The sequence below is a fragment of the Cladophialophora yegresii genome (genome assembly GCF_000585515.1).
Source record: "Cladophialophora yegresii CBS 114405 chromosome Unknown aczIN-supercont1.3, whole genome shotgun sequence".
In the NCBI taxonomy this organism is placed as follows: Eukaryota; Fungi; Ascomycota; class Eurotiomycetes; order Chaetothyriales; family Herpotrichiellaceae; genus Cladophialophora; species Cladophialophora yegresii.
In genome coordinates this window covers 1079068-1094850 of record NW_006913047.1, presented here as the reverse complement: position 1 = coordinate 1094850, position 15783 = coordinate 1079068, and the positions used below count along the sequence as shown (strand labels likewise).

The window sequence follows — 15783 nt, the reverse complement described above, 5'->3', positions numbered from 1 at the left end:
ATCTGTGGCCAAGAGGCGAGGACGAGACACTACGCGACCTTGCTCCTGCAGGATGGAACGATTGAGAATTGGATGGCTAATCGATATGGACATTACGGGTACTCGACCAGCTCTGATTCACGAAGCTCGTGCAAATTGTGGAACCTGGAGTTCGCGCAGACCTAAAATGACGTTGACTTGGTGGCATTTTCAGATAAGGAAAGCGCCTAACCAGTCCGTGCCAAGTCCTCCTCCTCAGAGTCTCTTGAACAGTCACGACAGTGCTTTCGTTGACGCCGCACAGAGTAATTATCTATTTCGATTACCTCGACAATTCAAAGTCCTTGCATTCAGGTCCTCGCAGACAAGTACGAAACTTGAAGTCCGTTCGCCTACCCATCACGCGTTTGAAGTTGTGACTCATCGGAGCGGCCTTGTGGTGCTTGTTGTGTTTGCTCCGTGTAGGTGTGCCGTTGCGAGTAGCTTCAAATCATCCATTTTGACTCACACGGCCACGTGCCTGTTTCTGTCAGAAGTCGACGTTGGTGCTCTCACAGCAACCCACGATCGTCACGAGATGCTCGCCCTGCAGGGTAGGTTGAGGCTGAGAGCATCCAACCGTGCTCCAGGCCTGCAGGCATCCGTTGCCTTGCCTCGCATTTTCAACCAATCACCAGCCTCCAAATGCGGTCCTTTCGGCCATCAGGAGTTCGCATTCCAGCCTTTGTCATCCATTCGGACCTCGTCCAAAGTTCTTGTGGCCGATGGATGTCATGTCTGCCTATCTGCCTGAAGAAGAAAAGTGTAAGTAATATCTCGGTGTTGGTTGCGAAACTACGTTCTCTGAACCCGTTGTCGTCCTACTCCTCCAATATTCAAGCTTGCAGTCGATTGCGCCCGATTGAGCTGTCTACAACCTCAGCCTTACCACGTTCCTCGAGTTCAGCATGTGTAATTTACTTGTGCCCCTCTGCCCCTTTGTCCTCCACTCCGTCGCGACCTCAGACTCGGCTGTTCCACGTAATGCGACGGCAGATTCATCCACAGACGCAAAGATTCTGTTCTCGTACCTGTCCAAACGTCCATATCAACCTCCTGGAGCCCAGCCCGACAACATCGATAGCCAGCCGAAGCCTCTATCCTTACCGTCACTAAAACTGTACAAACGCACAAACTGGCATACATGCCCTTGCTTTTTCAGCCGCATTGCTGTTCTGCACCCTCGGCCAGGCCCCAGCCGGCCGACTTTTGGGTGCGCCGGCAAATACTGTGCACGGTGCTCATCGGCCGCGATACTTCTACGACCGATGCGACGCGGTGGACCGATGGACCGGAACACCAGGAACGATCCGTATTGGAACCGCTGTGTCTTCCTCGGTGCAGACGGCGTGTTCGAGTCAAACACGACGCAGGAAATCTGTGAAGGCAACGGGACTCAGCTGACACCACAACCGCCGCGGACCAGCCAGCCTATCAGGAGAGACTTTGAAACTGAGCCGGATAGAAGCAGCGGCAGCCATTGGGGTGGTGGCGAGTGCGAGCCGAGAAGGCGTCGGCCAGTCTATGAAGAGCTGGATTTGCAATCCACGGAGCGCAGGAGCGGGAGCCGGAGATCATCAAGGACAAGTCGGTATCAGGCCGACTTGGACTCATATCTGGAAGAAACATACGGAAAGCGAGGCTAAGAAACGCCCTTGGTGTCTGATTGAGTCGTTAACAAGCAAGCGACGCATGAATGGTTGGTTGATTGGCGTTGGTTTACTGGGCTGCTTGTACATATTACATACAGATAATCCCCTTTCGCGCAGTCTTTTGGTTATACGGAGTACACGCATGTGGACAGTGATTACATGAAAAAGCCGATGTAATGTGGCGTACGTACTTCCTGCGTCCATCCAGCGAACCCCCACCCCCGAGCGTGATCGCTCGGAGGTCGCCGAAGCGGCCAAATGCCCATCAATCGCGACCCGCTATGGAGCCTCCTCCTCCATCCCACTGTGGGGTACAAAAGATAAACAGTGTAGCATTTCACCACCGCACACAGCGCACCACCAAACCGGAGAATGTCTCTCAAGACCGCACAGACATGGAAGGTGGCCACTCTTCTTACTGGGTACGCCGAACACGAGAGGCGACGACATCACCCTCCCTCCGAACAGCCCGCCAACGTGATCCTCCGCATGCTGACCTGAGTTGAAAGACCTCCGCCACCACAACCGACCTTCTTCGCTAGGTACGGAGTTGTCAGTCCGTAAATCCCCCAAGGGACACACCCCGATATACGAGTATCCGCCCTCTGCGCCGTTGTAGCCACGAGCCTCCACCATGAAATTCACACACGCAACCCCCGTGACCGTCTCCCTTCCCGACCTCCAACACGGCACCATCCCCTTCGCGACACTCCTGTCGGCATTCGGGCCCTCCTCGCTCGGGATCCTCGTGGTAACGGATCTACCCGACGGATTCGCGGCCCTGCGCCAGCGCGTGCTCACCAACGCATCACGCATCGCCCAGCTGCCCGCCGCGACGCTCGCGTCTCTAACGCGGCCGGCGGCGAAATATCTCGTCGGCTGGTCCCATGGCGTGGAGACATTGAGGCCGGGCGTCGTCGATACCGCAAAGGGAAGCTACTACATCAACTGCGCGTTCTACAAGGACAAGTCCCTCGCGGGTGCGGATGGGGTCAAGTTCCCTGGCTTTGAAGAATATACGGCGCCGAACGTGTGGCCGCCAGAAGCAGAAGACGAACACGGGGATCAGGCTTCCGTGCCCGGATTCAGGAGCGACGCCGAGGCCCTGATAAAGTTGATCATCGACACGGCCGTGCTGGTGGCCAGGGCGTGCGATCGGTTCGCCGAAGCCGAAGTTGAGGGCTACGTGGCGGGATATCTGGAGCGCATGGTGCAGGGGAGCGAGACCACAAAGGCGAGGTTGTTGCATTATTTCCCGACCGAGCCCGCGCATGAACCGGAAATGGAGGCCACGAGCAATGAAAATGCACTCGGGCTCGGCAACGGCGTCTCAGCACCCGGCGAGAAGATGAAGAAATCACTAAGCGAAATAGACGACTCGTGGTGCAGCACGCACGTCGACCACGGGTGCCTCACGGGCCTCACGTCCGCCATGTTTCTCGATGAAAGCTGTGAAAAGTCGGACGAACTGGCGTCGAGTCCTGATCCGTCGTCAGGCTTGTACATTCTGTCGCGGAGCCAGGAGGTCCACAAGGTCGGCATCCCGCGTGGGGCACTGGCTTTTCAGACGGGAGAAGCGTTGGAACTGATAACGGGCGGGCGGTTCAAGGCGGTGCCGCATTTCGTGCGCGGGGTGGATGCCGATAGCGTGCAGGGGAAGGGCAGGATAGCGAGGAATACACTGGCCGTGTTTACGCAGCCGAATCTGGACGAGGTGGTCGATCTGAAGACGGGGTTGACTTTTGGCGAGTTCGCGAGAGGGGTAGTCAAGAAGAATACCGCGAGCTGATGTCGAAGGGGGCAGAAGTAGAAAGGGCGGGTTCCTGCAGGATATGCATTAATCCCTGCACATGAAAGTCCGGAGCTGCTAATGTCCTCCAACGTCTGTTTGTTGGTCTATTGTCACTACCTTGCCTTTCCCTTCTTGCTCCCGAAGTCGCGCTCATACCGAAGTCCTTGCCTTTGTCCCTGCCGTGATGCATCGTCGTGTCATCAACTGCACTACTTGCCTCGCACACCGGGCCGAGTAAGTGTTCTGGACCTGTCCAACGCCGAAAGACTATGCACCTGAACCCATTCGCTCGCCATTCAAAAAAAAGCCATGCTTTGTACTGCGCAACTTTTGAGGTACCCATGCCATTACAACCCATACGTGCCTCCCAACAAACTCGTCTGCGCTTCACCCGATCTGCCTAACTCCGAAAGATGGTGACGATAAGGGACGATTGCTTGCAAGACATCTCACCTGGCTGCTTCTGTTTGGGATCTTGTCATCTCTGGAGGATGGTCTCGGGCTCCAAAGTTAAAGATTGCGGCCATGATTTCATCCACGTCGATCTCGTCACGCCGGTCCAGGATCTCCTTCAGCCACTGCTCCCGAGCGTGATTGAGGGACATCGAGCCACCTCGGATGCGAGATTGTATGGCGGCCCGTAGCAGGTCGATATCATCTTCGGGTGGTGACGGAGGGTCTTCGACGTCACCACACTTGTCTGCCTCTTTCCCTAGGGTCCCAATTGACGTATGGTTGCTCAAAGATGTGGAACCCACGGCAGCTGGCCGAGACCAATCCTCAAAGGTGGCAACTGGAGCGTTCCCCGGAGACGCTGCCACGACCTCATCGGCAGTGGTCGTTCTTACTTGCACTCCTGCCTCTCGCTCGTATCTTTCCTTCGCAGCTCTGGTCCCCTCCCATTGGCATAGATTCAATATCTCGTCCTCGGTCAAGCCCAATTCATCGAACACACGGAACAGGCGTCTGTGCCAGGGATATCTCGATAGTCGGCGACGATGAGGGGGAAAGCAGTAGTCGAGACCGGGGTATTGGGCTTCTAGGGTATCGAGGGCACCGTAGAAATTCTGGACTTCAACGCGGACCTCACCCACAATGTACCGTTGGACATGTGCATAGAACGAGACTGGATCGCCTTGCTTCGGCTTGGGAAAGGTCTTTTGGTAAATCAACTCTGGAATAGACGGTTTCCTCATCTTTGGTTGTCCAAAGCCGTGTAGTCACAGAGGCTACTCTCGGTCTTGTAGGAGGGTAATTCATGCAACCAGTAACTCTCCGTCAGCACGAGGACGAGTAATCTGGTTTCTTCGCAGGCAAATGGTTCGGTGGGTGGGATACGATCGGCTACCGAGGGGTGGAGGTCGGTGGGCGGCTGATCTTGAGGATGTTCGGAGCTGTTGAGCCGGGGGGAAGGTTCCCTGGGCAAAACGTATCGACGCCCGAGATGGCAGGATCTCAGCTGCTGAGTATTGGCCCGGGACTATAGGCACGAGGTAGTGCCTACAGGCGTTCGCGAGACAAGGAGTGCTCTGGTTGTAAGGTGAGGAGTTGTTGAGGATTGGAGTGACGATGGAATGCAAGAGAGTCCGCCAGATTCTATGTAGCCCGGGGAGCCGTCACCTGCAGGCAGGGATGAAGGATGCACGCCGGTGATGATCGTGCCTTTAGCTTCAGGTACGACTAGAAGTGGACTGACCCCGCCGGTGCCGCCGCTGACGATGCTTATGTACCGAAGTTGCCAGCCTTGAAAGCGGCAACTGACACAGCGGCTACAGTTCAGCTGGCGATCAACCTACTGTGGACAGTACTTTGTAGACATGCCGAGCTGAAGAAAGGCGGTCCCAAGTGGAATGTAATGCAAACTCTGTGGGCGACAGCATCGTGCGTTGGCAGATATTCGTCCTTTTGATCATTCCCTCCTCCGCTTAACTGGATCTGCCACCTCACCCACTGTCCACCAGACTACGAGTACAAGTCACTAGCCTTGGCTGCTTCACAGACGGTGAATCAGGTGCACGTCCTTTCCAACGACCGCACCCGCTTCCAGGCGTGTTTTCCTGTTTGTCAGGTGGCCAGGTTAGCCAGCAGGTGCATGTGCGCCAACCAGTTTGGGTCGAATCGACAAATAAGCAGCCGCCTATTACGCCTTTGTTTCTGCCTGGTCGAGCCTCTACCAATCCTCTTTCCGCCAGCGTTGCCGATGCGACAGGCCTGACAGCCCCCATCCTCGGGTCAAACAGGTCCCTGCAGGTCACGACTTATCGGGCCAGGATCCGTTCCAAGTGGCCTGTTGTCTGGTCGCATGTTTCAAGCCGCCACCCAGAATAAGACTACCTCTTCAGGATCCGCTTGATATTGACACTGTGGTTTTGTGGCAGATAGCGCAGCCTCGCAGTGTGCCAGACAGCCTTCATCGACAAGCAGCGCAGCCGGTCTGCGTGGTAATCGTGTAGGCAGAGCTACTTTTGCTCAACAGCTGCTTGGGCATAGCGGACCATCGACTGTCTGCGGCAAGAAGACCTCGGTGCACCTGGCTCGCACCACGAGTCATTAGGTATGAGTTGCCTGGATGGGCTCTCATCTTCGAATCGTAGGCGACGACTATGTCGACATTTGATGGCCTTGTCAAGGAATTCCCTACCATCAGGATCGACTACTTCAGAAATCATCCCGGCAAACCTCCGCCTGCCGCATTGTTTCTGAGCCATGTCCACAGCGATCACTTGATGGGCCTGGAGTCCGTCAAGATGCCATTTGTCTACTGCTCAGCAACCACGAAGCGCATCTTGTTGAAGATGGAGAAGTACCCTCACCGCATCAACTTTGCGAAAGGCGTACTCGAAGCGCGAAAGCAACATTACAAGCATTTGAAGAACATACTCCGAGCAGTGCCTTTGAATACAGCCACCGAAATTGAGTTGGGCCCGAGATCGGTCATCCGAGTGACTTTGCTAGATGCCAATCATTGCCCTGGCGCTGTGATGTTCCTCGTCGAAGGAGACGGCAGAGCCATTGTCTATACTGGCGATGCCAGAGCTGAACCTTGGTGGGTGAATTCAATCGTGCAAAACCCAGTCATTTTGCCTTATGCGTGCGGCCTCAAACACCTTGACTGCATTTATCTCGATACCACCTTTGCTACTCATGACGAGCCGTACAAGGACTTCCCTACCAAAGCACAAGGATTGCAGGAACTTCTCGAGAAAGTCGCCCAATACCCTTCGGGAACAATCTTCTACTTCCGCGCATGGACGCTCGGTTACGAAAACGTCTGGGTTGCTTTATCAAATTTCCTGCGATCTCAGATTCACGTGAATGACTACCAGTTGGGGATATTTCGTGACGGAAATGACAACGAGACCGCTGCACTCACAGGATTTACGCTGGGCAATAGTCGACTAGCAGGTTGCCTCACTGACGACAAGACGGCCAGGATTCATAGCTGCGAGCCTGGCCTGGACTGTCATTCCCAGATCAAGAACGCCAGGAACGTTGTGTGGATTAGTCCCATCATTTCGAGGCTCCAAGATGGGAGCGAGATTAGAGAACTCGGAGCTGGAGGTGGCTGGCGAGACCTCTACCCCAAGGCGCAACTTAAGCTGGAGGAAAGCGCGAATATTGTGCAACTGTTGACTCTTTGCGCCTCATATGCCGACAGTGAGGAAATCAGAGCAAAATTGGTGCAGGCCCTATCGCGGCCTAGAGCCGGCTATGACCTGTCCATGGTTCTTGATGAAGTTGATGAGGTGAAAGTTGAAGACGATGATTCTATCAAGCTTGGAGACTTCATGACTTTGATATCGAAGAGGTTCAAGGAGGTGAACACATCGACTTCCCTGAGCGTGCCTTCGGAGACACAGCTGAAGCCCATTGCTCACACCGACACACTCCATTTCCCGTACTCCCGTCATTCCTCTTATAACGAGCTTCGCCATCTTGTCGGGGTGTTCAGGCCGAGGGATATCTGCCCTTGCACAGTGAGCCTAGAAACGTGGTCAGAGGATCTTAGCATGGAATCTCTCTTTGGAGATCTATGTTCAGAGCAGTTGTTCTGCTACGATCAGGAGACGAGGGATACCGTCGCAGGATTGCAAGGGCACAACGGAGTAATGAACAGGGTTCGTGGTAAGATGAGACGAGACGACGATGATGACGACTCTCAAAGGACTCAGTCCCAGAATGCGGGTGGCTATGAGCCTTCGAGCCCGGTTGAATTCGCTTCTCCCCTCCGGCCAAGCGAGTCAGAGGATACAAAGTCACCCTCGAAGCTGCCCAAGGAGGAGAAAATAGGCATTCCACCGGTCCATCACCCCAGAAAAATAGAAAGCGCGAGCCGGCAACATCATACCATACTGGACGGCAGCACATCTTTGGATGGCTCCGATAGTCAGACTCTTTCATCGCCGGCGTTTGACAGTCAACCTGGCCAACCACTGGATTCTAGCATGGATGTCTATCTAGACAATGGTCTGGGAGATGAGGATTTCCAGGTCGCCCGTGAGGGTCTGGCGTCAGGTGAAAACAGGTCAGCGAACAGTCGCATCGAGAAGGCCCAAAGAAAGCAAGCAAGACTCGATGCTTATTACGCTGCGAGACATGCTATTCTCAGTAACGACGTAAGCGAATGGGATGCTGTCCCTCTGAGAAGTGTTGGCCACCCGGGCCACGACGAGGAGGAGCTTGAGCTGTAGAATGGGCTCTTTGATGTTTGGTCCCTGATTGATGTAGAATAGAGGCCAAAGAGCCTATCCCGCATCATTTAGAGCGAGCACACAAGATCTAGATCTAGAATGGTACCTCGTACAGAACGGGACAGTGCAAGCTTGACGGGGGTAAGACCCTCGCCGTGGGCAAGCAATTTCATTGGCTCCGTATATCAACGTTCAGGCGAGCTTTAGATCCCCATTGACGCAATCGTGATTTCTGTATCTCCAGCTCGACTCGATTCTCACATTGTTTTCACCTCCGCCCTTCGCTCTCTTTCCCTGTCGTCCCCTATTGCCATCCTTCTTCCCGTCGATCCATCATGCTTGCAAGGTCTGTCCTGAGGGCCTGCGGGCCTATGCGCCAGGTTTGTTCCCCTGGTCCCCGGACAGGAATCCCACAGCTTACGATGGTCACTTTCCTGCGCAGAGCATCCGCGGCTACGCCTCGGAAGCACAAGCCCCGAAGTCCTCGTCAACGCCGTATATCGTGGGCGCCGCCGCCATCGGCACAGGTATTCTCGGCTACACCTTCGCAGGCTCGTCCAGCAAGACGTCCAAATCGGACGGACCGCCCTCGCAGTCGACCGACGACCAGAAGAACATCAACAAGGCCAAGGAAGAAGCTCCGGGCAAGACCTTCACCGGCGGAGAGCAAGGGTTCGTCGATCTGAAGCTCAAGGAGATCATCCCCTACAACCACAATACGAAGCGTTTCAAGTTTGCATTGCCCGAGGAGGAGCACGTTTCGGGGCTGAATGTCGCTTGTAAGTTGGGCCTCGTCGAAATCTCAAGTGGAAGAGGTGACCACTGACGTGGGGACGCCTCCCAAGCCGCCATCATCACGAAATTCAAGCCCGAGGACGCCGAAAAGCCCGTGATCAGACCGTATACGCCCATCAACGATGAAGGCAGGTCCCTCTCACCTGTGCGATTGCCGTCAACCAACTTACACTGATCCAGATGCGCGCGGCTACCTCGAACTCCTCGTCAAAGTCTACCCCAAGGGCCCCATGTCGGAACACATCCACAGCCTGAAAGAAGGCGACACGCTCAGCTTCAAGGGCCCCATCCCGAAATACCCCTGGTCGCCCAACAAGCACAGCCACATCACGTTGATTTCAGGCGGCACGGGAATTACGCCCATGTACCAGCTCATCCGCACGATCGCCAAGAACCCCGAGGATAAAACCAAAGTGTCGCTCGTCTTCGGCAACATCAAGGAGGAAGACATCCTGCTCAAGAAGGAACTCTCGGACCTGGAGAACGAGTTCCCCCAGCGGTTCCGCGTGTTTTACACGCTGGATAACCCGCCCGAGTCGTGGCCCTACGGTAAAGGCTTCATCAACAAGGAACTACTCAAAGAAGTGATCCCGGACCCCAAGACAGAGAATATCAAGATCTTCGTCTGTGGGCCGCCGGGCTTGTACAAGGCCGTGAGCGGGCCCAAGGTCAGTCCCCAGGACCAGGGCGAGTTGGCGGGCATTTTGAAGGAGCTGGGGTACACCAAGGAGCAGGTGTTTAAGTTCTGAGCTGCTCAACGGGACATAGATGCGTTTTCAAACGCTTTTAGGCGACAAATGATCTTGAGACGTCTTCCGACGCTCCCTTCGACGAGACCTGGAGGGAAATACCCGATTCGGAGGGCCAGGAACTAGAAAACAGAGGTCCAAAGACAGAGGCACTTGAAGGTGGAGGAGAAGAAAAAGTGTACGACGTACAAAAGTCGATTAAACTCAGCTTGTACATATAGAATCAAGACACTGCCCGGACAGTATATGTCTCTTGTGGCAGACTCGGGACCTCTGCGTGAGATGTGGTCTCTTGCATGCCTATTCCTTACTCAAGTACAACTCTTCATCCCTCGTTTCAAGGCAATCAACTTGATTACCTATAGTTCTTCCGTCGTTTCTCGTGCCGGGTAGGAACTTTGCGCCCGAGCTTTCCCCAGAAGCTGAGCCACTCGATCTCATGGTCGAACTCGTGCTGGAAGGCCTGCTCTTGCGATACAGTACACGTCGATGTACCACTCCCACCCCTGGAACCTATTTCTGGCTCATGAATACCGTGTCAAAGCCACCACAGACGGCCCCGTCCTTGCCAGTCAGCCACTACCGTCAGCCTCTAGACTCCCTTCACTCAATACACATAGTACAGCTGCCCCAAGGGCACGACCTCCGCGGGCTCAGCCGTACAGTGCATCCCATCTGCCTCGACCCTGTAGGACTCCGGGTCGACCTTCATCTTAGGCATCGCGTCGTTGAACTTCATGTCCTTCTTGCCAACGCTGCGACAGTGCTTGACCGCCTCGACGCGCTTGGAGAGGTTGTAGCTGGCGATTTTGCCGGAGGCGAGGGACGCGCCGGACACGAAGGTGATGGACGTGCTGGGCACGTACGCGCCGAACATGGGGCGCATGATGACAGGCTGGACGGTCGGGATGGAGGCGTTGGGATCGCCCTGGTGACAGAAGAATATCAGTATTGACGAGATAGAGAAGATAGTATTGGACAGGGAGGCAGAAGGGCAGAAGGAATGCAGGGCCCGCAACGTGATTGAGTACTCACCATTTGAGCGTACGCGATCATTCCCCCCTTCAACACCAAGCTTGGCTTCGTGCCAAAGTTGCTGGGCTGCCATAGGACCAGATCCGCCAACTTGCCTACCTCGACGGAGCCCAAGATGTGGCTCATGCCTTGTGTGATTGCTGGGTTGATCGTGTACTTGGACACGTACCGCTTGACTCTGAAGTTATCAGCATCAGTCCCTTCGTCTTCCTTCAACGTGCCGCGTTGCAGTTTGTTCTTCTGCGCGGTATTCCATGTTCGGAGGATGACTTCTCCGCACCGGCCCATGGCCTGGGAGTCCGAGGACATCATGCTGATGGCGCCGAGGTCGTGAAGCACGTCTTCGGCGGCGATGGTCTCGGCGCGGATGCGCGATTCCGCAAACGCAACGTCTTCGGGGATGTTCTTGGACAGGTGGTGGCACACCATGAGCATGTCGAGATGCTCGTCCAGGGTATTCCTGGTATACGGTCTTGTTGGATTCGTGGAGGAAGGGAGAACGTTGGCGTGCTCGACCACGGAAATGATGTCCGGGGCGTGGCCACCGCCCGCGCCTTCGGTGTGGTATGTGTGGATCGCCCGGCCTTTGAAGGCTGCGATGGAGGATTCCACAAAGCCAGACTCGTTCAGCGTGTCTGTGTGGATGAGGCACTGGACGTCATATTCATCGCAGACAGACAAGCATGTATCAATCGCGGCCGGGGTAGTGCCCCAATCTTCGTGTAGTTTGAGCCCGCACGCTCCGGCTTCGCATTGTTCTCGAAGTGCGACGGGTGAGCTGTCGTTGCCTTTGCCTGTAACGCCGTAGTTAATTGGCAATGAGTCTAGCGCTTGCAGCATTTGCTTCATGTGCCATTTGCCGGGAGTGCAGGTGGTCGCGTTTGTGCCTGTGCTGGGCCCGGTGCCGCCTCCCAGATATGTGGTTATCCCGGCTGCGACGGACTCGTATGCCTGTTGAGGACAGATTAAGTGGATGTGTGAGTCGAATCCGCCGGCGGTGACAATGCTGTGTTCGCCTGCGATGACATCTGTGCCGTTTCCGACCACCAGGTCGGGATGGACACCCTCCATGACGTCCGGGTTACCGGCCTTCCCAATGCCAGCGATCACACCGTTCTTGATACCGATGTCAGCTTTATAGATGCCGGACCAGTCCACGATCAGAGCATTGGTGATGACCGTGTCGAGCACATCTTCGTCTTTACGGTCAGACGCCTGACCCATGCCATCGCGAATAGTCTTGCCGCCGCCAAATTTACATTCTTCACCGTAGACCGTCATGTCCTTTTCCACCTTGATCCACAGATCCGTTGATCCAAGCCGTACAAGATCGCCAGTCGTAGGTCCAAACATACCAGCATAATCGGCTCGACTCATAGCCGCAACATCGATATGGCCCAGGTCGCCTGCCGGTTCTGGCGTATGCGCAAACCCTGCTTTTTGGAGTTTCTCTATGATTTCATCGGTGCGGGAGACGTCGACGACACCAGACGCGAGGTTGTTGCCGCCGTGGATGACTTTGTTGCCTGCAATCTCGACGAGAGTTACCGTTTTGGTATCTCCGGGTTCAAAGCGTACAGAGGTACCCGCCGCGATGTCCAGACGGAAACCATATGCTCTGGCTCTGTCGAAGTCGAGTTGAGGGTTCGTCTCGATGAAATGATAATGCGAACCAATCTGCCGAGACACAGATTAGCTGGACCGGACCAGTGTCAGTATGAATTCCATTGTTACCTGTATCGGTCTGTCACCTTTGCTGGTGACCTTCAATTGGATTCTCTTTCGCCCTTCGTTCAGCGTGATCTTCCCTTCCTTGACCGGAATCACGGCGCCTGGCATTTTCGCGCTCTCATATTCACTTGCATTAGCGAGAGGAAATGCATCTTTCGATGGAACTGGAAGAAAACTGCTGTAAAGCGCCTTCTCAAGATCACCATCATCGGAGCTGACAGGGTGATGGACAGTCACCAGGTAAGTACCAGATGGGAACGTGCCCTCGACTTGCAGTTCGGTCAAGGTCGAGACGACAGAGGGCAAAACATGGCGGCGACCAAGCATGGTCTTGCCAATGGACATAAGGTCGGCGACTGAATGGTTCCCATCGCGAATGAGCTGCCACGCGCGAAATCAGTACGTAATATCCGAGCAGCGTCCCAGTTCAATGCAGGTACCTCTTGGAGGTTGTTGGCGATCAGAGCCTGTAGGGCACATCAGCGGAGATTCCTTTAGATAATGAATTGAAATGGCCTCACGCAAGCTTCTGAGTGATTGAGCTTGACTCCCCGAGCGAGTCGCCTTTGTGCCAGGAGTCCCAGCTGGGATATAACGAGCTTATCTAGCTATTTAGGTCGACGACGGTGTTAACATCATGCCCTATCGCGCCATGCTGTTGCGGCATTCTTTATTCGTACCTCTTTGGGGACGAGCTGCATGGTGACTCTGCTCGCCTATTCTGTGGATTCTTTGCAGATTCAAGTCCAGCTTTTAAAGCACATTTTCGTCCCGCACAATAGCATCGACCATTGTTTATCTGTGCCCGTTCGGCCTATCATGGCCGAGGGGCTGATGCGGGGCAAAGGAACATCTGGAAGTGGCATGAGGCAAGCTTAATCCTGGTCGTGCTCGAGCTTCCGTCTGCACCGGCGACAAGCTCAGCCTGATGCGGAGAAGACACCAAGACAGGAACTTTGTTTGGTTGATGCGTCATTATTGACATTCACGGTTCTTCTTGGTACCATGACAACTTTCCCTCGTCGCACCGGAAGAAGACGCCTTCGTTATGAACATTGACCCATCCACCGCAACAAGAGCCGAACTCGGACTCTTTAGACCGACAAAAGAAAAGTGAAAGGCATCATATCCACGTATCCATGTAGAAACAACACACATCAAGACTCTGCACTTAGGCGTTTATTTCTTCGACTTCTTCGACTTCTCTGCCTTGGACGACGATGCTGGAGGAGCAGCCTCCTTCTTGGTCTTCTTGGTCTTCTTCTCCTTCTCCGGTGATTTGGCCTCCACCTTTGGCGTTGGCTTGGGAGTAGGTTCAGCTTCCTTGGTCTTGCGACGCTTCGACTTGGGTGTTGGCTCAGGAGCTGGGGGAGGTGCTTCCTCCTCCTCTTCCTCTTCTTCTTCAGCTGCCTCTTCTTCCTCGGTTTCTGCTTCGGCGTCGACGCCAGCGACGTGTTCAGGTGCTTTGCCAAGCTCGACTAGACGCGCTGCGGTCTCGTCGTCAGGCACGGGCTGACCAGCCTTGTATGCTGCCATTTTGACTCTGTAGGCGGCGAGGTTCTTCTGATACTTGTCATCCCAGACCTATGATGGGATTAGCAAGTGCGCGGCAACAGAGGGGGTTCACAACACTTACACTCTTCTCACCTGGGCTCATCTCGGTCCACCGGCGAGTGCCCTCATCTGCGACCTCTTTAGGCTTCGCTGAGTCACCGAGCTCCTTTGCAATGGTTGCACGAGCGCTCTGCATGTAGAGGAAGTAGGGAGTGAGAGCACGCTTGGGCGCATTTGGATCGTGCGGTGTCCTCTTGCGCTTTTTCTTGCCATCGGTGTCTGCCTCGACGGGAGCTGGAACAGCCTCGGCAGGCCGGCCGGTCAAGAGACCAGACTCGGTGAGGATGTTTGTGAGGTTGGCGTCAATGGGAGTCAAGCCTTGTTTACCTGGGGCGAGCACCGTGTTGGCATGTTGAATGTAGGCGCGGGAAAGATCTTGGACAGAGTGCTGGAGGGTTGCAAGAGCAACAATGACCTGGGGTGACTCGTAAGCAAAGGCCTGTGGAGAGTTTTGCAGTCCATGGACTTGGTGGGTGAGGGCGTTGAAATCCTCAATGAGGGCATTGATACATGCAATAGCAGCGTGGTTTAGAGCATTGCCCCATTGAAGGCGCTCATTTGAAGGCATGTCGGAGGCATAAATGTTTGTGGTATTGTGTTCAGACTTTTGGAGGATGTGCGGCGACGACGAGGTTGACATACGGAAGATAGCAAAACAGTGGTGAGGGTAGAGTCAAATCAGGGTAGAGCCTCGTCGCGGGGTCAGGGTGCAGAGACGCGTTGGTGGTGATGGGGTGAAGCAAATGCAAAATGGGCGATGGACAGGATCTATCCCACGTACCGAATCCCGTGTGCGCTGGAAATCAGCAATGTTGACCTGGGTGGTTGCAGACTCAGGGTCCTGCGCCGGCGGCTGCGTCTTCTTTGCCATGGCAAGCTCCCTAAATGGATGCTCGAATAAGAGAGACTGTCTGTTGTTGATGATATAGGCGCCTAGGAGCGCTGGGTGTCTGCAAGGCTGCGCTTTAGCTAAAGGATGGGTGGCGGGCAGAATGAAGCAGGGAAACCCGAACGATTCCTGGTGGTGGAAGAAAGCGAGAGTGGAAGAGAAACGGGCGAGTCGGCGGGGGAACGGCTTGTTTAAGTGGTGCGAGCGAGCCGGGAGAGAGCCGCTGGATCAACCTACTGGGCAGGGGGAAAAGCAGCTGCAGCTTCGATCACGGCCAGCTGCCAGCTCTCCTCTTTTTCTCCCCTCTCGCGCCTCTCGCGCCTCTGAGGGCGGCCGGGATGCTCTGTGTGCCTCCCTGCGAACGTTCGTTTCGGTGTGTTGCAAGCTCCACTGTCACTGCCTGTTTTAGGCGCTAAGCGTGCCTTCAAGCTTTCTATTGGGCGTGCCTGCTTGAACCTGCTGCACTGTGCCGGCTCCAAGCTCTCCGAAGTTCAGTTTCATTCGCCTCTGAGCGAAAGAGTTCACCTATTTTTGCAGCAACTCGTGGGTTGTTTACGCCAAACCCTGCTCTTTCTGCAACCCTAAAGCAGCCTAGTTAGGCTCGTTCGTACTAGGCGTCCTGAACCCGGGCTCCATCACTGCCGACTAGAGACACTGTACAGATCGTATCTGCTTAGGCGACCGGGTTGAAGGGGAGCTCTGGGGGGAGCACGCGATTTTGACTGAATTTGATGTCGCCCATAGCATTGCTCTGCCGTTGTACCGGATCTTTTGCGGCGCCTGATCAGCCTAGCTGAACAACAGTCTGACCTCAAGT

The 15783-nt window shown here is 54.9% G+C and overlaps 6 protein-coding genes across 6 annotated transcripts; 3 read left to right on the top strand and 3 right to left on the bottom strand.

The window, feature by feature from the left end:
- Nucleotides 1-2304: 2304 nt before the first annotated feature.
- On the top strand, nt 2305-3459 carry A1O7_04100 (uncharacterized protein; the record flags this gene model as incomplete). Its single annotated transcript, XM_007758115.1, has 1 exon — nt 2305-3459. One exon carries the CDS (start codon nt 2305-2307, stop codon nt 3457-3459), a length of 1155 nt encoding a protein of 384 aa, XP_007756305.1.
- A 452-nt stretch (nt 3460-3911) lies between these two features.
- A1O7_04099 (uncharacterized protein) lies at nt 3912-4658 on the bottom strand (the record flags this gene model as incomplete). The annotated part of the gene is made up of 1 exon (XM_007758114.1): nt 3912-4658. The coding sequence occupies one exon, from the start codon at nt 4656-4658 to the stop codon at nt 3912-3914; it is 747 nt and encodes a 248-aa protein (XP_007756304.1).
- A 1407-nt stretch (nt 4659-6065) lies between these two features.
- On the top strand, nt 6066-8153 carry A1O7_04098 (uncharacterized protein; the record flags this gene model as incomplete). The annotated part of the gene is made up of 1 exon (XM_007758113.1): nt 6066-8153. The coding sequence occupies one exon, from the start codon at nt 6066-6068 to the stop codon at nt 8151-8153; it is 2088 nt and encodes a 695-aa protein (XP_007756303.1).
- Nucleotides 8154-8488: 335 nt separating this feature from the next.
- A1O7_04097 (cytochrome-b5 reductase) lies at nt 8489-9697 on the top strand (the record flags this gene model as incomplete). Its single annotated transcript, XM_007758112.1, has 3 exons — nt 8489-8533; nt 8596-8932; nt 9129-9697. The coding sequence occupies 3 exons, from the start codon at nt 8489-8491 to the stop codon at nt 9695-9697; spliced, it is 951 nt and encodes a 316-aa protein (XP_007756302.1).
- A 607-nt stretch (nt 9698-10304) lies between these two features.
- On the bottom strand, nt 10305-12808 carry A1O7_04096 (urease; the record flags this gene model as incomplete). Its single annotated transcript, XM_007758111.1, has 3 exons — nt 10305-10625; nt 10733-12409; nt 12467-12808. 3 exons carry the CDS (start codon nt 12806-12808, stop codon nt 10305-10307), a joined length of 2340 nt encoding a protein of 779 aa, XP_007756301.1.
- An 834-nt stretch (nt 12809-13642) lies between these two features.
- On the bottom strand, nt 13643-14645 carry A1O7_04095 (uncharacterized protein; the record flags this gene model as incomplete). Its single annotated transcript, XM_007758110.1, has 2 exons — nt 13643-14047; nt 14100-14645. 2 exons carry the CDS (start codon nt 14643-14645, stop codon nt 13643-13645), a joined length of 951 nt encoding a protein of 316 aa, XP_007756300.1.
- Nucleotides 14646-15783: the final 1138 nt, after the last annotated feature.